Source organism: Clarias gariepinus, chromosome 5 (genome assembly GCF_024256425.1).
Source record: "Clarias gariepinus isolate MV-2021 ecotype Netherlands chromosome 5, CGAR_prim_01v2, whole genome shotgun sequence".
NCBI classification, from domain to species: domain Eukaryota; kingdom Metazoa; phylum Chordata; class Actinopteri; order Siluriformes; family Clariidae; genus Clarias; species Clarias gariepinus.
Genome location: NC_071104.1, coordinates 33,789,979 through 33,809,626, shown reverse-complemented (window position 1 = coordinate 33,809,626; position 19,648 = coordinate 33,789,979). Strand labels below are relative to the sequence as shown.

Sequence of the window (19,648 nt, the reverse complement as noted above, 5' to 3'; positions counted from 1 at the left end):
TACACACACACACACACTATACACACTCACCTAAAGGATTATTAGGAACACCTGTTCAATTTCTCATTAATGCAATTATCTAATCAACCAATCACAAGGCAGTTGCTTCAATGCATTTAGGGGTGTGGTCCTGGTCAAGACAATCTCCTGAACTCTAAAATGAATGTCAGAATGGGAAAGAAAGGTGATTTAAGCAATTTTGAGCGTGGCATGGTTGTTGGTGCCAGACAGGCCGGTTTAAGTATTTCACAATCTGCTCAGTTACTGGGATTTTCACGCACAACCATTTCTAGGGTTTACAAAGAAAGGGAAAAACATCCAGTATGCGGCAGTCCTGTTGGCGAAAATGCCTTGTTGATGCTAGAGGTCAGAGGAGAATGGGCCAACTGATTCAAGCTGATAGAAGAGCAACTTTGACTGAAATAACCACTCGTTACAACCGAGGTATGCAGCGGATGGACTACATTTACATTTACAATTAGGCATTTGGCAGACGCTCTTATCCAGAGCAACTTACAAAAAGTGCTTTAATGTTTACATCATTGGATACATACTTACACTGGGTTAACTACAGTAGGTTAATAACTAAGTGCCATTAGTCCAACACAACTGGGGGGGCGGGGGGGCCTGGTCTGATGAGTCTCGATTTCTGTTGAGACATTCAAATGGTAGAGACAGAATTTGGCGTAAACAGTATGAGAACATGGATCCATCATGCCTTGTTACCACTGTGCAGGCTGGTGGTGGGGGTGTAATGGTGTGGGGGATGTTTTCTTGGCACACTTTAGGCCCCTTAGTGCCATCGTTTAAATGCCACGGGCTACCTGAGCAATGTTTCTGACCATGTCCATCCCTTTATGACCACCATGTACTCATCCTCTAATGGCTACTTTCAGCAGGATAATGCACCATGTCACAAAGCTCGAATCATTTCAAATTGGTTTCTTGAACATGACAATGAGTTCACTGTACTAAAATGGCCCCCACAGTCACCAGATCTCAACCCAATAGAGCACCTTTGGGATGTGGTGGAATGGGAGCTTCGTGCCCTGGATGTGCATCCCACAAATCTCCGTCAACTGCAAGATGCCATCCTATCAATACGGGCCAACATTTCTAAAGAATGCTTTCAGCACCTTGTTGAATTAATGCCACGTAGAATTAAGGCAGTTCTGAAGGCGAAAGGGGGTCAAACACCGTAATAGTATGGTGTTCCTAATAATCCTTTAGGTGAGTGTACAGTATATATATACTCAATATTCAATGGGCAGCTCAAATGCTTTTTAGCAATAATAAAGGCTGGAGAACTGCTTGCAAAGCCATGTTGAAGTTTGTCATTGTTGCTGTGCTTGCCACTTGCATTTTTTTTAGCCACTAGCATTTCAGGAAAAGTGGGGCCTTACAGGGACGTATATGGTAATGTTATGATGTGACTCTCTATCATATAGAAAACAAAGACAGTTCTTAGTGCCAGACATGAACAGTATAAGCACTACTGTATAGTGAGTGAGGGAGGGAGTGAGGACTTCCTAGGCCCATCAATATAACATCATGGTTTATTTCTATTTTAAATTGGCTATGCAGAACACATTAACCAAATGAAAACCCATTATTACTGTATTCCTATTATCTTAGTTTTGAGACTAAGAAGATTCATGACCGCTGCCTTACTAAATACTTTCTGTTCAAGGCCTGGAATTCTTTTATCATATCTTAAACTTCTAGTTAAAAAAATACAAATAAAAAAACTTTACAATCCAAAATGGTATGAAATCAAAAATTGATTGTAATGGTGCCATAGTCAACCATTTTTATTTTGTTGTGCAAATAATCTGTAAAATTATCTAAAACATGATTTAAAAAAAAACTTAATGTTTAAGTCATGGCCTCAGCTCTGATGTATTACCTGGTTTATAACTCTGTTTAAAATATTCCATTTTGGTCCTGAGTGTGTTCATACACAGACATCCTGGACTGTACATCATGTTTTATAGACACTATCCATCCTAATGTCCTTCCACTCCTCTCACATCCCACTGAAATCAGTAAGCATCCAGCAGAGACTTGTTTTCAATTAATTAATTAATTCCTGAAAACAAATAAAATCACTCTTTCGACAAATCTCGAATCCTATAATAAAAATACATTTAGAATGAGTGCCTTAATATAAACCTGGAATTTGCCTTGTGGGTGGACCTACTGCACTGTCCGAGCTTCGGTTAGAGAAAATTTATCGACACATTTTGACCAGTCAGGTTCAATAAGTCCATGAATGGGTTGTAGAAATGATAGATTTTTACATAGTATTTTAAATAAATAACATTTTATAAAATGTGTTAGATTTCTAAACTAACTTGTAGCCAGTGCTCCATTTTTAAACTGAACATATGTTTGCCAGCTTATCCCAGCGCGTCACTAATGCTCGGATACCCTCAAAGTAGATCGATTTCTCAGTACGCCAGAAATGCTGGCCTCCCAGGAACTCCTTTAATGGCTCTTCCCTTTAACTGGAAAAGCAACCTGATTTGATCATTTGGAGTCAGTTTTTGCAGGACATTAAAAAAAACCTCATACTGCCAATAGCACCACTTGCACGTTACAGGAACTCGGCTAGAAAGTTGTTGCTACTGTACATCCCCAGTATGGTCCTGACCTTGCTGCAACCCATTTCTACATCTTTGGGCCATAAAAAGAGTTCCTGGGAGGCCAGTGTTTCAGACATGAAGCATGCAATCCGATCATGGCTTCGACTACCTTGATGGTATCCAAGCACTAGTAAAACCCTGGGATAAGTGCATTGGCGTAGCAGGGGATTATATAGAGAAATAAAAGAAGTTTTTACTCTCATAACTGTATTCTGTTAATATACACAATTCGACTTGATTTGGTGTCAGGGGTAGCTCAGTGGTTAAGGCGTTGGACTACGGATCGGATGGTCTCCACCAATTTGCCACTGTTGGCCCTTGAGCAAGGCGCTTAACCCTCACCTGCTCAGATGTATAATGAAATGAACATGGTCATTTTGAATAAGGGCACTTTGGATTAGGGCGTCTGCCAAATACTGTAAATGTAAAATGTACTTGGATGTCCCTTATCTTAAAATAATAATAATGGTGCCTTATTCATCAAACTAAGAACTATCTCATTTAAACAAATTATTTGGATCCTAAACATGTTTCATTTCTTAAAATCTGACATTGCAGTAGTAATTTTCCGGCGATGAGGGTAAAACTCCATGACCGCATCCTGCCCTTGGCTAATCCCATGTCCACTTCTCGGCTAAACCTATTATTGACAGTACAATATTTAATATGTATTGACTTTAGACTATTGTAGATATCAGTGTCTGGGCTTGATGCTGCCAGCTTTACATTGTGCCTTCTTTTAAAGGGTTGACGCGTTAAGCAGTCTGTGTGAGCGCAAAACCTAATGAATGATCTAAACGTTTAAGGTGCCCTGTTTCTGTACATGTTTATTGTGCATAAATTGATCTGCAAGGACTTTTCTTTTAGTACGACAGAAGTAGGTGGGTTTTTTTTTTTCCTGCCTTTGTCCAGTTGTGTTTTGGAGCAGAGGCTAATTAGTGAGCACTGGATCGATGAAGTGGCAGATGGCCAGTCGCCAAAGTAAATGGTTCTTATGGAACAGGTCCTAGTGTAGGTGGAATTAGATTTAGTCCGAGGCTGGATTCGAGCCACATGATGGTTGAGAATACAGTAGTTTCCTTGTGTTTGTGTTTTATTCGTCTTAGTTTTCTTTTGATTAGAGAAAATTGTCAACTGCTTTCAATGTCTCTTCCGTGACCACCCGGTCTGAACGTCAAAGCAGAAAGTAATGGCACCCTTCTACCAACAGCAGTTCCATTGTTACAGTAAAAAGACACAGTTAGGATTAAAACATGCAATGTCCTGATCCAAGCGTTACATTGTTCTTTATTTTTGTCCTGCATGATTTGAAGGAAACACAGTGGCGAAGCATGTACAGTAGCACTGCTTCTTCATTATCACTCCTGCGTCCTGCGATTGACCCTTTGCTTTTTCTCTGGGTTCTCCAGTTTCCTCCCACTGCTCGAGAACACCACAGTACATAAACTAGCACTTAAGAAATTACCCCTAGGTGTGAATCAGTATGTATATGTCCTTTGATGCAAAGCTGATTAGCTTATAATTCTTTTTACTCGACAATATACAAATATTTAAAATCGTGCAAAAGAAAGGAAAACGTTCCTAACCCGGAGCTGAATTTTACATTTTATCCCTGTATCTGATGAGAAACACCACACTCAATTCCGAACCACCTAAAAATACTCATGCTCTCTTACAGGACGATACTGACTCATCTTCGCCACGGCTGAAAATCTGAATAATTAAAAATCCTCGGAACGATATGACATCATGATGGAGGGTGTGCATGATTCCCGAGGCCCCGTGGCTGTACAAGGATCTCGCTTTGTCCGAGCAGCAAATTCGGGTGAAAAAGAACAGCTTCCTGAACTTGAATCATCAATAATGTAGAGCGCATCAGTGTGTCCCGCCGGGAGGTTATATTGCTCTGCTCGGAGTCCTGCTAATGTTTGTGAGGGTGGAGGATAAACCTCGGCCATCTGAGGCCACACACACACACAAACACACACTCACACACTTGCACACATATATACGTTCTTTCTTTTGGAGAGACCAGAGGGCGTAAGGTATCTGAGGGCGTCCTGGTTGCTTGGTGCTGGAGAAAGTGATGTTTTTTATGGAGGAGTAAGAGAAACAAACCAACACTCTGATCACCCCCCCCCCCCCTCTCTCTCTCTCTCTCACACACATACACACTCACTCACTGCAATAGGGGAACAGGAGAAGGCGGGCGGTCCAGGAGGGAGACTAATCACCGGCTCTCATAAGGAGGGGGCCAGTGGAGAGCGGAGCGGCTGTATGCCTGACCACACAGCTGCTCTTTGTCCTTTTCGCTTTCTTTCTTTCTTTTACTTGCACACACTGCTTTCCACTCTCCGTCCCTCCGTTAACTCTCGGCACCATGGAGCCCAACAGTCCTAAGAAGATCCAGTTTGCGGTGCCGCTGTTTCAGAGTCATCTGGACCCTCAGGCAGCAGAACACGTGAGTAGATCTCATAGCTTTTATTCATATTGCTTTCAAATGTATTTACTGTACGTATGCAAGCTTGATTGTTGCTGATCCTGATGGTGGTTCACTCTTTATATATAAATATATATAGATATGTTTAAAATTAATAAGTATACTGCTAATATTGTGTAGTAATTTCTAAAATAAATCATTATGTGATAATATTCATTTTTTTTCTTCATTTCTAAGTGTGAAAGCCAGACGTACACTAGTACTGATGGTAACTAACACACTAAGATGATTTGATGATGATGATGATGAAGATGATGATGAGGCCAATTTGGCCAATCAGAAGCAACCTCCGCTCGTGCTGAGTTAGAGGTCCATTAGCAGAAGCAGCATCAGATCTAATTCAGAGTCTCCTGATCACTCTGGAGAGAAAAGAGAGCCATGACTACATGATTATAGAGCTATAAGTGTACGGTGAGAGTGATGAAGGAGAGCAGGGATGAAACTGACTATAGCCCAGGGTTCAGCTTACTGGAAAGTCTAACAGTTAATGAAAGTAGAAGAACGCGTCTCAGTTATAAAAAGAAGAGGTGATAGAAATGTGGGTTCATGAACAGTCCAGGACACAGTGCTGAATTTATGTGCTGAAGTTCATCATGTAGAACTAATCAAACCAAGAATGGTGGTGATATGCGTGATAATAGGTTCTGCATTGAGGATCATAATAATCATAAAGTTGTCAATTTGTAAATCTGTTGTTTTTTTTGTTTTTTTTTGCCTTAGTGTTGGCAAAACGACTGATTTGCTTAAATGAGAAAAGCATAAATATATAAATTAATGAATACACTATCAGAACGCATGGTGGTGTAGTGGTCAGCACTATGGCCTTGAACCTCCAGGGTCGAGGGTTCGATTCTTGCCTGGACTCTACAGTATGTGTAGAAGGTGTGCATGTTCTTCCCATGCTTGGTGGGTTTCCTCCAGGTACTCTGGTTTCCTCCCACAGTACAATGACATGCAGATCAGGCTAAATGATCTCTCCAAAGTCCCCATAGTGTGTGATGTAGGTGGATGTGTCCTGTGATGGATTGGTACCCTGTCCAGGGTTTACTCCGGGTCCTACAGGGTTAGGCTCCAGGCCCTTCATGACCCTGTACAGGATAAGTGATATAGAGAATAGAATAGAGAGTGAAATTATAAAATCACATTTCTATGCTACAAAACCAAAGTACCAGTTAAAGGTTTGGACACAAGTTTGAATTAATTTTCTACATTCTAGAACAAATCTGGGTTTTTCAAAACTATGCAATAACACATATGATTATATAATTACTGCATGTAGCAATAACTACAGCTGTTCTGGAACAGTTCTTGCAAGAACAGTATTGTGTCAAGTGCATTTGCAAAAACCCATTAAGCACCGTGATGATGTAAGGATTTACAGATCATAAGTAGCAGATACTGTACATCTTAATATCAACTGTCCAAAAGAGATTATTGTATATTTCAGATGCCTTCAGCATTTTTTCTTACAATGTACAAACAAACAAAAATCAGGGAAGACAAAAGAATTAGAAGGTGTGTCCAAACTTTTGACTGGTAGTGTCGACAAAGAATTTCCTATTAGAAGATTACAATCAACAGTACATACAGTACAATTATGAAAATTCTTCCAAGCTTTAAATATTCTTATTTCACTTCCAAGAATGAAAGAAGACTTTTTTGTAAAAGAGAATATTTCAAGCTTGATATACACTAAGTGGTGCAGTCCATACTGTAGTTACAGTAGCACTGTGGCTTCAGACATCCAGGGCAGGGGGTTCAAGTCCAGCGTGGGGTCTGTGTATAGGAGGTTTGCATGATCTTCCAGTTCTTGGTGGATTTCCTAAGGACGTTCAGGTTTAATCCGACAGACCAAAACCATGCAATCATTTTTATAAACTTATTTTTAAAAAAATCGGACTATATTGAAGATATTAGCATTAGGTCGTATGTCGTTTTTAAAGCATAATAACTATACATTTCTTACCTCTGCATAAATGACGTTTTTTGTTACTTTCTGTTAAATGCAATGCAATGAAGTGAACACACAATTAAATGCAATGCAATGAAGTGAACACAACCTTACCCTTTTTTTTTTTTTTTGTCGCTCTTTCTTCACAGATACGCAAACGAAGGCCCACTCCAGCCACTCTCGTCATCTATAACGACCCCAATGCATCAGGTAACCTTATGTTCTTGTTGCAAAACAGCCTCATTGCGTAAGCACACTTATCTGGAGTGTGTGCACACAAAGGTTTGGTTCAAACTGGAGTCTTTTGGGTCAAGGTTGGAAAAGTGGACACGGCTCCAAGAGCTCCCTGTTCCTAGTCAACCATAGTATCCAACTCATTCACAACAAGCATGCTTTTTAAATGAATTATAAGTATAGGCACCTTTGAGTTATTATTTCTAGTGGTGGCTCTTACTGTGTTCCACTTCTAGTGTTTTATTCATTTCTGACACACCCGATTTAACCCATGATGTGCTTTTAAAACTCTACACCGCCCATGTCTAATGTGTTGGGGCAGTGAGAAATACCGACTGTTTAATGGTAAATGCTGTACTGATCAGACTTTTATGACCAAGAACTTAAGAAAGGTTTATTCCCGACCATTTTGCTTATACGGTTCACACACACATTCATATCTGTAGGAATGATAAGATTTATGAATACAATGTTTGGCCTTGAGAGAATTCTTCCTGCTTTTATCAGTCTCCTTGAGAATGCGACAGTGTGTTTGTTTTGTGAGTTGTTTTGTCTAGTGTTTAGGACTTTGGGTGAAGTGCAGCGAGCTCGCTGGAGGTTTCAGGTACAGTGGTCAAGCTGCTTGAGAAAAAAAAAAACCTTGGGCTAAGAAGACTTTGGTACAGGCCTTGTCTTGAACATTTACTGTACAATCGCTAGACCTTTACAGAAGATGCATTGTTCTTCATGCACTGTAGAAGAACATTTATTTAGATAGTGCAAATGTTTACAACCACGGATAATGATCCAGGCTGACTTGGCATGTGTCTGTGAGGACTGTACACACAATCATTCACCAACACCACTTGCACATTACAGGAACTCGGATGGGTATAGTATAGTATAATATTGTATACTGTAGTATAGTATAGGATAGTATAGGATAGGATAGGATGGTGGGTACAGTCCTGTCCTCTCTCCAAGCCATTTCTACATGTTTGGGTTATTAAAGGAGTTCCTGGGAGGCCAGCGTTTCAGACATTCAGTTCTGAAAAAAACTTCTACTATGATGGTATCCAAGCACTAGTGAAACACTGGAATTAAGTGCATTAGTGTAGCTGGGGATTATATAGAGAAATAAAGCGAGTTTTTACCCATGATTCTGTCCTGTTATTTTGCACAATAAATAGTCCCAGTTTAACTTGAACGCCCCTCGTAAAATAATTTCTCACATGTCGGTTTTGTCTGTTCTAAGATATATCTCTAAACGTTTTGTGGATATTGGCCAAATTGACATTTTTAACTATCTGTGCACTAGAAAAAGTGAGAATCATAACATTTGAGAATGTTTTTAGGATAATGTCCGACAGTGAGGTGGTGTTATGGGACCTGGGACAAGTTTAAATTACCGCTACCATAACTGATAGCATAAAATGCTAGTTCCTCCTACTATTTTATATTATAACAGCTATAATCAGTTAATCCACGAAAAGCGGATTTAAAACGCTTGTTTTTATTTGAAGTATTACCTCTGACCATCACTGAGACTGGAGACGCCCTCAAAAAATGGGAAATCTTTAACATATTAACCATTACACACATTCTAAATTTTTTTTTTTTGGTGGGAGCTTGCTGTATGTTAATTGGAACTACAAAACCTATAACATTAGTGGTCGATAATAATAATAATAATAATAATAATAATAATATGATTTAAATGACAACCAGAATTTCTTTTTAATTCAATTTTAAAAAAGTATTGCATGGTCTATAAATTTTGATTCGCTCTATGTATGAAATATTAAAAGGAAAGTGAACGGTGTAAATGTAAAAACAAACAATAAATAAATCAATAACTAATAATAATTGTATGAGATAATAAGAAAATAATTATCTTTTATTGCTCCAAATTTTTTTATTATTTTTAATTTAGACCCAAAATTTGTAATGCTAATGACAAATCAAATCAAATTATTTCTGACTCTACAAATTTAAATTTAACAATGTTAATCTAACATTAGCAGAAATATAGGTATACTGTATATATTTGTTATTGTTCTTATTACTATTGTTATTATTTATTTATTTATTTATTTATTTATTTAAGACTCATAAGTTATATGTAAATTATAAATAAGAATAACAGGGATTTTTAATAATAGAAAATATATAGCCTATATTAATGAGTTATTATTATAAATTATACACTATAATCTATAGTTTTGTAGATTTGAGTTGCTGTTTAATTGACTAATTGAACTGTCATGTTGATAGAGATCAGTGGTCCAGCTGTGACCTGACACAATCCATAAAATATATGTACAGTATCTTGGTTACCTGTATGTTGGACTTTAATAAGAATTTGATAATAATTTAAACATTTTTTAAGAAAAAAAAAAACCAAATATGATAGATTTTAAGTTCTGGATAAAGATTGCAGTTGAATAGTACATGGTGAGATCACTTGAAGACTTCTGGGACTTTGGTACATTATCTATCTGACATGTTCATAAAAAATTCAGAGGACTTCAATCTGGTTGAACATTGATCAAGATTTTAGCTTTAATACGCTTTTGAGAGATTTCGGAGCCCAGCTGTCCAATAAGCCATTCTTGTCATTTTAAGGAATGGTGTGTTAGATGAGAGTAGTGGTGGTGGTGGTGGTGGTGGGGGGGGGCATTGAAGTGTAAGCTGATATCTTACAAACAGCCTCCCTGTTGCGTCACCATATGGAACTCGGAGAACCATGCCGAGTGTCAAAGCAAAACACAAAAATGTCCTATCCTGCGATTTTCCACTCAGATTGCAGTAATGCGTGGTGTTCCCATCCAAAACCAAAATAATCATTTCTCAGATCTTACTCAAAGTAACCGATTAACACTCGAAATATCCACTTAAGTGAAAATTATGTCCTCGTCCCCCATGTGTTCTTGTTTGTTGTGTGAAATGTACTGTGAGGTTCTCCATTAGCACTTGCTGTTTAATACATCAAAGATTTATCATCCATTTGCAGCTGATCCTGGTTTCTGAGCTATTAAAATAAGCTTCATATGTTGTTTGTGTGTAGTCTCAGGAATGTTTTATGCCTGAAGGACAAACCGCTGTGGACACACACACACATTAACTCTGACCACATGTCCAGTTCACAGGTTCACTCAGCTGCAGCTGGATGCAAAGACAAGAGTGCAAGAGAGTGCAAAGATAACAGGAAGAACAGAGAGAATAGAAAGAAAGAAGTTGTAGTGTAATTGTATTTATTTTTTTAATTACTCTATTTTTTAAACCATCTTTATCTGAAAGAATAAAAGAATTATGATTTATTATGATTTAGAATGAGGATTAGGAGTGATTATGAATCAAAATGTAAATCTCCACTTTTTTCCAACATTTTTGTTTTGTGTGATAATGAAGGAGCATCGCTAGCTACGGCTACCTGGACAATATTTCAGCAATCTGAATAATATCATTAAGATTATCGATTCCAATTTACCTCTTCACATTGATCCGATAACAGAAAATAATAATTAAATTATTAATTTTTTTTAAATGTTTGTTAAATCTGCTAGAAATATAACAAAAAGTAGAAGAAAAAGAAGAAGAAGCATTTTTCTTGACCTTTATGATGTTTTTCCAATTTAATATTAGGTTAGATTAGATCACGCTATTATAATGTTGAAGATTGGTAATATTTTTGGAAATATCTGGAACGGATTATTTGCATTTACATCATTTCCTATCGGAATGCATTTTGCAATATGAAATTGTTCCTTAAGAACTCGTGTCTGGAACGGGTTCAGTTCATATGCCGAGGTACCGCTGTACATGAAATACATAGAGCACTAATGTCTTTATTTAGAACTATGTACTGTATAAATAGAAGGAAACCCAACATCAACTGCATAACTGGAAGCAATTACAATGTTTTTGTCATTGCGGTCTTCTATACCTACAAGAGTGTACAGTGTAATGCACTATGCAAGTATGGATGCACTTCCCTTTCCTGGATATACAAACACAAATCAATGTTATAATGTCTCACCTCGTTTTCATGTATATCATCACATTAGTCTTATTTATTTATCTTTATCATGTTTGTGATGCAAAATTATCTGCTTTTTTAGTTCACATTTTCTAAAATACAAAAAAAAAAAAAAAAAGAAAAGAAAAAAATCCCAGCTGGAATCTTGATACAGGAAATCTTTCCCCGTGTAAATATCAATTGATTCTTGATCTTTTTAAACGATAAATTCCCAAGCATGTCTAATTAAAATACACTAGCTAGAACACTTCCGTGTTAATTACTATATCTCGCTAAATGTATCCATGGGAATGATATCTATCTAGCAACCAAATTGAAGTCAAATTAAAAGGTCGGTGTTAACAAAACGGCTCGTTAAATCCCAGATTGTATTAACATCTTTGGTGATGGATGAAGAAAAGAAGCCAGTGTTGTTCAAAAGCATGGAATCTGGTTAACTGGGGTGATCTGGATATCGATTGCGTTGGCCTGTCTGGTTTATTTAAGACTGCTTCGAGAGGAACGGTCCATTTGGGGCTCAAATCTGAAGACAAGTCTTTAATAAAAGAATCCGGTCGAGAGGCGCCAAATGAAAATGGGGATGTATTGTTGAATCTTGTTTCTGTTGGTTTGAAGGTTCTTTTGCCAGACTGGGAACCTGCAGCACAGACAAAGCAATTGGTTATTTTATTGTCTTTGGAATTACTTAACAAATGCATCCTCTATGACCTACATGTTGAAAAAACATACCCTATTTCTCATGCGGTGTGTACTATTGCGGTTTGTGTGCAGTGTGTGGTTACTGGGTTTTGTGGTGCGTAATGGTAAGGGGCGTGAGTGGGAGCGAGGATGCACAGTGCAGCATTCAGACTACAGGCACTTCTTTGTGCGCCTGGCATTTCTGTGCGTTCGTAAAAACGTGCCGCTGGTGCCTTATAAAGGAACCTTTCTGAAGAAGCTGTAAACTTGCGTCACCATGTTGCTGCCTCTCCGAAGCGTTTGGCTTGGCTTGCTTTCTTCATTAGAGCTGGAACGTGCTGTTTCAGGGTGCAGGTTGGAATACACTCCTGTGGGCTCTTGCATAATAATGTCCCCTGTGTGTAATGATTTCCTGCTGTGTCTAGGAAGCGGTGACGTCACCCAAACAGACTGTTGTGCTGCTCAGTGTCTCGACTGTGTCCGTAGTTTTTTTTTTTTTTTAACGAATTAACTTTTAGTTCCTAACAAGTCTAGGCTCTCTGTAATGAGTCGATCGGTAGCCGAGTAAGTGGGGAAGAGGGTGAGTGAGTACATTGTCTATGAAAAGCAGTTGTGTGGCTCACACAGTGAGAGAGTAAGGGGCTGTGAGTCAGTGAGAGTGAGTGAGTGAGTGAGTGGAGGGTCTATAAACAGTGAGCGTGTGTAGCTCGTGTCTTTAGGGAACGGGAACGTTGGAGTAATTATTCCTGGCTACGGGAACTCCTCATGACGCCAACCGGTCCTGCAGATCCACTTCACATCCACACAACAATGATCTTTTGTGCACGGTTTACCCAAAACATGAATTGGAGCACCGTGCAGTACATGAAGTGCCGTGTAAACACCCTTTTTCACACTAGTCTCTTAGGAATCATATGAGTTCAGTGAACACCTAGCCAACACCAGGAGTTCCGATTAATGTTCTTGTTAAATGTGATACTGATGATGAATATTTAAATGGGGAAAGGAAAAAAAAAAAGGTAAAAGACCAGCCTCATGAAAGCTAATGGATTTTTGAAAGATGAAAAGGCAAAAGCAGATAACAGACTCCCAAGCTCGAAAAACAACAACGAGAAAAAGAAAAACAGTTTTTCTAAAAATATTCCTGTTATTACGGTACATCATCCTGAAAAACTCTTTTTTTTTTTTTTTTTTAAGTTTACGTAGTTAGTTGCAAGTTTTGCAATTAATGGTGCTTATTTGTTTAAAAAGGAATTGCGCACACACACACACACACACACAAACACACACACAGGACTGTACTCAGATTTACTGTAAGTGATGTGCATGCAGTAAGGAATTCATACTGATGTTTTTTATACGGAGATGGATCATGGGTGACTTACATCTGTTCCTGATGACCATGAGCAACTGTTTGGATCTGTGAAGGCAATATAAGGAAATATATACTGTATATACTATTTAAGCTGTTTAGGACGATGCATGAAAATTACACAACTTATTTATTACAAGGGAAGTTCAAGTCAAATCGGGATTTGTGATGACATTTTTTTGTGAATGAAGCTGTAAAACTAATTGGCATTTACAGAAGACTTTATTAAAGGAGTTCCTGGGAGGCCAGCGTTTCAGAGGTGCAGCAGGCTTCCAGCATCTTGATGGTATCCAAGTGCTAGTAAAACGCTGGAGTAAGTGCGTTAGTGTAGGAGGAAATTATATAGAGGAATATAAGGGGGTTTTTACTTTCATACAAAAGTCTTGGTTGGACCTGCTTTTATTTAACATGTACTATAAAATTAATTTCAGTTACTTTACCAAAGTAACCACAGTTCCATCCATTATTTTCCACCTCTATGGAAAAAAAAAAGAAAAATACGCTCTACATGCAGCACTTCTTACCTTTGCTCCACTGTATAGACGTACTCAATTGTTTAATCTGTAACATTGATAGAATAACATCATAAACACAGTGTTAAAATACTGCATGCTAGCTGGTATCTTTTTCGGGTATGCTGCCTGGCTAAAATTCAGAGCAGTAGTGAAAACACCAGAAAGCAGACGCTGTACATTTTCGACAATGTCTGACTGACGGGTCTGTTCTCATGTCAACACGGTGATATAAGTGGAAGCCGTCCTTGTGCTGTCAGATATTAGCTTCGGAAGGCTGCGATAAACCTCAGGGGTAGTGATGATCTGGCGTCCGTGATAACATCCTTGTGTGTGTGTGTGTGTGTGCGTGCTGAATAACTGACTCCTGACCCGAACACAACATGGAGCATTGGATACCGTGTTGATAATTTATTGCCTGTGGCTTGATAAAAGCCTTGGCAGGTTATGTTCGAAATGCAATTCGCTCAAAATAAGAACATGGAAATCCTTAAAAATCCTTGGTTTGGCAGTGGTGGCACAAACGGTTAAGGCTCTGGGTTAGACTGGGGGTTTGAGTCCCAGCACTGCCAAAGCTGCCACTGTTGAGCCCGTGAGCAAGACCCTTAATCCTATCTGTGCTCAGACCACAACTTCCTCCTAATGTGATATGCGAAAAAAAAAAGCCATTTAACTGTGCTGTAAGCTACATGAGATAAATAATCGCATATTATAAGGTCATTTTACTCCAAAATACAATGTACTCTACACTAAAATTTCTACAGTAGTTCCAAGTTCCTTACAGACTTACAGTATTAGGTTTTTTTTTTTTATCCTGGCACTGCATCCAGTTGCAGGGGTTTGGGTATTGGGTGGGAATCGAACCTCGACCTTCCGCATGGAGGGTAAGAAACCTATTGCTGAGCCACAAATGCCCTCCAAACTATATTTCTTATTTTATTTTAATCTTTAGCATAATGTAAGTCTGTGTTATCTAAAGGTACTGTATGAGATAATACTTTGTGCCAGACTTAGGTGGGAGGTGTGGGGGAAGTATAATAGCAGAATTGTACACTAAAAGTATTCTTGAAGATACTGTAATACACTGTATTCTCAGTTTGATTGTTCCAGAAAATTATTAAACTATTATTAACTATGAGATCTTTTTACCCTTTTTGAAAGTTTTTGTTTTTTGGTGTTTTTGGGGTCAAAAACTGTTTTTTTTTTCAGCTTTTAGACATTTTCACCCCTTTCTTTTAACGGTCCCATATTTAACGGTTTCTTTAATAAGTTATATTCAAATTCAAATTTTATTTGTCACATCCACAAACATACACAGTACGAAATGTAGTGAAATGCTTATACGACTGCCATTGACCCTAAAAGAGCATTAAAGTTTACAAATAAGAAATAAATATGAATAAAAGAAATACGATAGAAATTAAATAGAAAAATTAAATTAAACTAGGAAAAATAGAACTAAAAATAAAAATAGAAATAGAAATAGAAATAAAAATAAAAATAAAAATACAGGTACAGGTCTCAGAGCTCACCTCAGCTGAAATACACATCAGATAATCCATTTTCAAATCCATTTCACTTCTTGTCTTGAGCAAACAGTTTCAGCATCTATGTTAATCCAGTTGGCTTGTTTAAAAGAAAAAATAGGAAAAACAAAAAAAGATCAGCTGATGTTTTTTCTTCTACACTCTAGAGACCCGTCCACATGTCTAAATACTTGTCCTTCATCAGCGGAAGAAAATCTGCAAGACATGGCAAAGTTTTTTCAAGTCTGTCTTATATTAAAATTAAGGTTTTTATAAGTACATTAATGATGTGATATTAAAAAACAATAGGTTTTTTTTTTCTTTATAAATGTTCTTTCTCTGTACATCGAAAAGGTGAAGTTTGTCACCTGGAACATGAGTACAGTGTACCTATGGCTCATGGCTCATCTCATGACCAAGTGTGATTAAGGTCTCAAGCCATACTGCTCCGTTCTGATGTTTTGGTCAGATCTGACTTTACATTCATAATTACAAGTGACTTTGTAATTATACACTAATGTGGACGAGTTTGTCCTCTGAAACGGCCCTTAAACACATGAGATCTGGGTCACGTGTGGGGGGTGAAGTCAGATTCGAGTCAGGGTTAGTGTCAGCGTAGTCGAGTAGGAGTCCTGGGACGAGCGCAGTGTTTACGGCAGCGGCTCTTAGCTCTGTTTATGAAACTGTTTTGAGGGGAAGAAAGAGAAGAGTAGGAAAGCCTCCAAGCAAACAGACGGCAGATGTGTTTGGGCTGATTGAGTGTGTTTGCTGTAGGAAATAAACTGTGTTACAGTACATGGGACATTTTCTCTTTTTTAACAAGGACTGTGAATCTACAAAAGCTCGCTTATGGATTCAATTTTACTGAAGTTTTTCTCCTTCCTTTAATCTGTTTCTCACTGGTTCTTTTCCTCTCTCTCTCTCTCTCTCTCTCCAGATGATAAGCAGTCGGCAAGCGGTCAGTCAGAGGTAAGGACCTTTGTATGTGTTAATGTGCTGAAGAATCTCTGATTCTTGATCCACTTAACCTTTTAAAGTGCCACTTTGATCCACCGTCCTCTCTCTCTCTCTCTCTCTCTCTCTCACACACACACACACACACACACACATGTACACATGCACACACACAATGACATGTTCAGTGAATGCCTCTTATTACTTACACCCAGAATTCTCTGCTTTGAAACAAGACGACCTTTAAGCTTATTTTCTTGTCGATCGCTCAACCTGAAATAGAGAGAGTGAATGAGAATGTGTGTGTGTGTGTGTGTGTGTGTGTGTGTGAGAGAGAGAGAGAAAATATCCTGCTTCTGTCTCACACTGTTTTTCCACTTTTCCACTCAACACATTAGACTCAACTGTCTCCAGCCCAGAGGAAGACCAGTGTGTATACACCACCTACCATGAGAGGTGCGTGCACATTATTAAACTACAGTATGAGGTTTTTATTATAAGATCTTTTGACCTTTTTTATCCTTTTTGAAGCACACACACACACGCAGACATGTGGACACATACACGGATACATACATGTGCACAGACACATCTCAGTCACGCCATCTGGACCTACAAGACACATTACAATTATTTATTGTTAGTATTAGACTAATTCTTTTTTTTTATTGTCTTCTGTCTTTTTTCTCTTTTCATTTTTTTTCTTTTCTCTTTCTTTCATTCTTTCTTTTTTTTTTCTTTAGCTCTTCTGCATATCTTTCTTTTTTCTTCTATATTATGCCTTCTGTATTTTTTTACTATTTCATGCTTTTATTTTTATACCTCTTCCTTTTTTTCTCTCTATTTTTCTCTATTTCTTTCACCCCACAAAAACCTTGTTATTTTTACATTATGTTAAACATTATATTAAGTTATATTCAAAATAGGTTTTCATGAATATTTGTATAACTGTATTGTTTATAATAATAATAATAATAATAGTAATAGTCCCCTCTATAAAAATCACATGTAGTTATATGTACCTATCTGATCGTGTGACCATATAACCCACACCCCCCCCTTGACACCATCCACACAGCTCATGAATTATCCTTCAGTAATAACTGAGCACATAATTATAGCTATAGTAATTAGTAAAGTATAGTGTATTACTGCATATACTTGTTGCATCACTTCTCCTCGTCCTGTGTCAGGTAAATATAGATGCCTATATATTCTTGGTGTTGTGGGGACATTTGCGTCATCTGTATCGACGGGATTTAATTAGCTGTGTCTCGTAACGGCGCTGATTAAATGAGTGCATACTGTAGACCTGCAAGAGGTTGCGTCGTTTCTTTCATCCTGCTAATGACCAGTTCCTGCTTGATTAAAGTCTGATGTGTTAACGTGGGCAAAAAGTATTATCATGAATTAAAAATCTAAACATAATCCATATTTAGTTCTATCATGTGGCGTATCCAGAATAATGTTGAAAGCTCCATATTAGATCCATGTTTCTCTTTTCATGCAAAATCAGCAGCAGGGGTGAGCAAAGTACTGAGAAATTATATTTAATAAGTGAAGGCATGAATAATGTTTCAAAATCTGACTCATCTGCAAGTGAACAATGGGGGGTGGGGGGGGCTACAGGGGCACACTGCTAGGGACAGGGGCACACTGCTAGGGACAGGGGTTCGAACTTCATCCCTGTGCTTAGTGTGTTTGTTGACACATTAAATACACATTCACGTCATTCAGCAGGCTCCCTTATTCAGAGGGACTTACATTTTTATCTCATTATGCATTTGATGACCTTGATGGTGCCGGGATTTGAACCTGTTTCCTTCATTTACTCCGGTTTCCTCCCAGGTTTAGGATGATTGGCGCTTCCCAATAGTCCATAATAAGTAGGATAGGCTACATAAACAATATTAAATTAATGATTACAGCTCATTTAATTACCTATTTACACAATTTAGAATTTTGGAATATTTTAATGAAGTTCAACACTGGAGTTGCCGCCCACAGGTATCGACAGAGCTAAATACTTTGTACACCCGTATCAGGTTGATGACAAGTTGCCATGACTCTAAGTACATGTACAGCTGCTACATTAGGATGATTGGATGCTAAACGGTACTAATTCAGTTGATGTTAATCTCATGGTCACTAATTAGATATGAAGTAGAATAAGAACAAGAGACCTCTGAGATATGTTGAGGACTTTTAAAGAGTGAAAAGTAACCAATTTGCTCTGGAAATTTGATTAAGCAAGTATTCTAATGGAACAACACTCGCATAATGTATAAATGCATCAATAACAAAAAAAAGTTTAAGTATATACTGTACTACTGTGTACTATATCTTTTTTGTCCTCTAACAAGTCAAATGATGAATTCTGTCTCACATAATAAGCATGCTCATGTTCATGTTTTTTTGTGTGTGTGTGCTGTTTTGGCATTTAATTTAATAGAAAGTACTTTACAATTAACTTGGCACCAATATAACACACAGTTTTACTAGCATTACATAGTAGTATTAAAGCGCCACTGATTCAGCCAGAGGCAATATGAAGGTTAACAAGTTCAGACTCTACAGAGCACCCTGAAATTTAAACAATTTAAATCATCTTTTGTCTGGTTTTGGTAAGTTTAATAAACCCTGACTTTAAAACCAATTTTATCTACAAAGGACATTCAAGTTTAACTGGGACATGTAATAAACAGTAGTGTTCGTGTGACATTTGTATTTGGAAGCAAAACCAAACTGGGCTATGATGTAAACCAACAGGCTTAGGACTAGAAAAATGATACATTGTGTTTTTTTTTATTCTCACTATTTAACCCAGAGCAACATTTCTATCTTGTTACACAACTGAGCCTTTGAGGACTAAGGTCAGGGTCTTGCTTACGGACCCAACAGCACCAACTTGGCAGTGCTTGGGTTTCAACCTGGGATCTTCCAGATACTTTTTACTGAATTGAGAATACATTCTCTTATAAAGAAACTAGTAGCCCAGTTCTCACAGTCTCTATATTGACATTTATGGCATTTGGCAGACACCCGTCTCCAGAGCTACTTACTGTATGATTTTATCTCGTTAAATATCTGAGCAGTTGAGGGTTGAGGGCCTTGCTCATTTTCATGGCAACTTGGTGGTGCTTGGTGATTTAAACTTGAGACTGCTTGAGAACTTGAGACCTACTGATTAATAATCCAAGGCCTGCCCCTGCACTTTCCTTTTAAAGCAAGAACTACAAATCAGGAAAGGCAAAGACT

General features: G+C 37.9%; 1 protein-coding gene across 1 annotated transcript in view; it reads left to right on the top strand.

Annotated features, from left to right (window-relative positions):
- Positions 1-4,916: 4,916 nt before the first annotated feature.
- Positions 4,917-19,648, top strand: part of ppp1r1c (protein phosphatase 1, regulatory (inhibitor) subunit 1C) — a 30,761-nt gene continuing 16,029 nt past the window's right edge. Inside the window, exons 1-4 of the mRNA XM_053496157.1 lie at positions 4,917-5,106; positions 7,246-7,306; positions 16,374-16,405; positions 16,789-16,846. Of these exons, the coding sequence (XP_053352132.1) occupies positions 5,026-5,106; positions 7,246-7,306; positions 16,374-16,405; positions 16,789-16,846 (232 nt within the window). The 5' untranslated portion in view covers positions 4,917-5,025. The remainder of the gene's footprint in view (positions 5,107-7,245; positions 7,307-16,373; positions 16,406-16,788; positions 16,847-19,648) is intronic.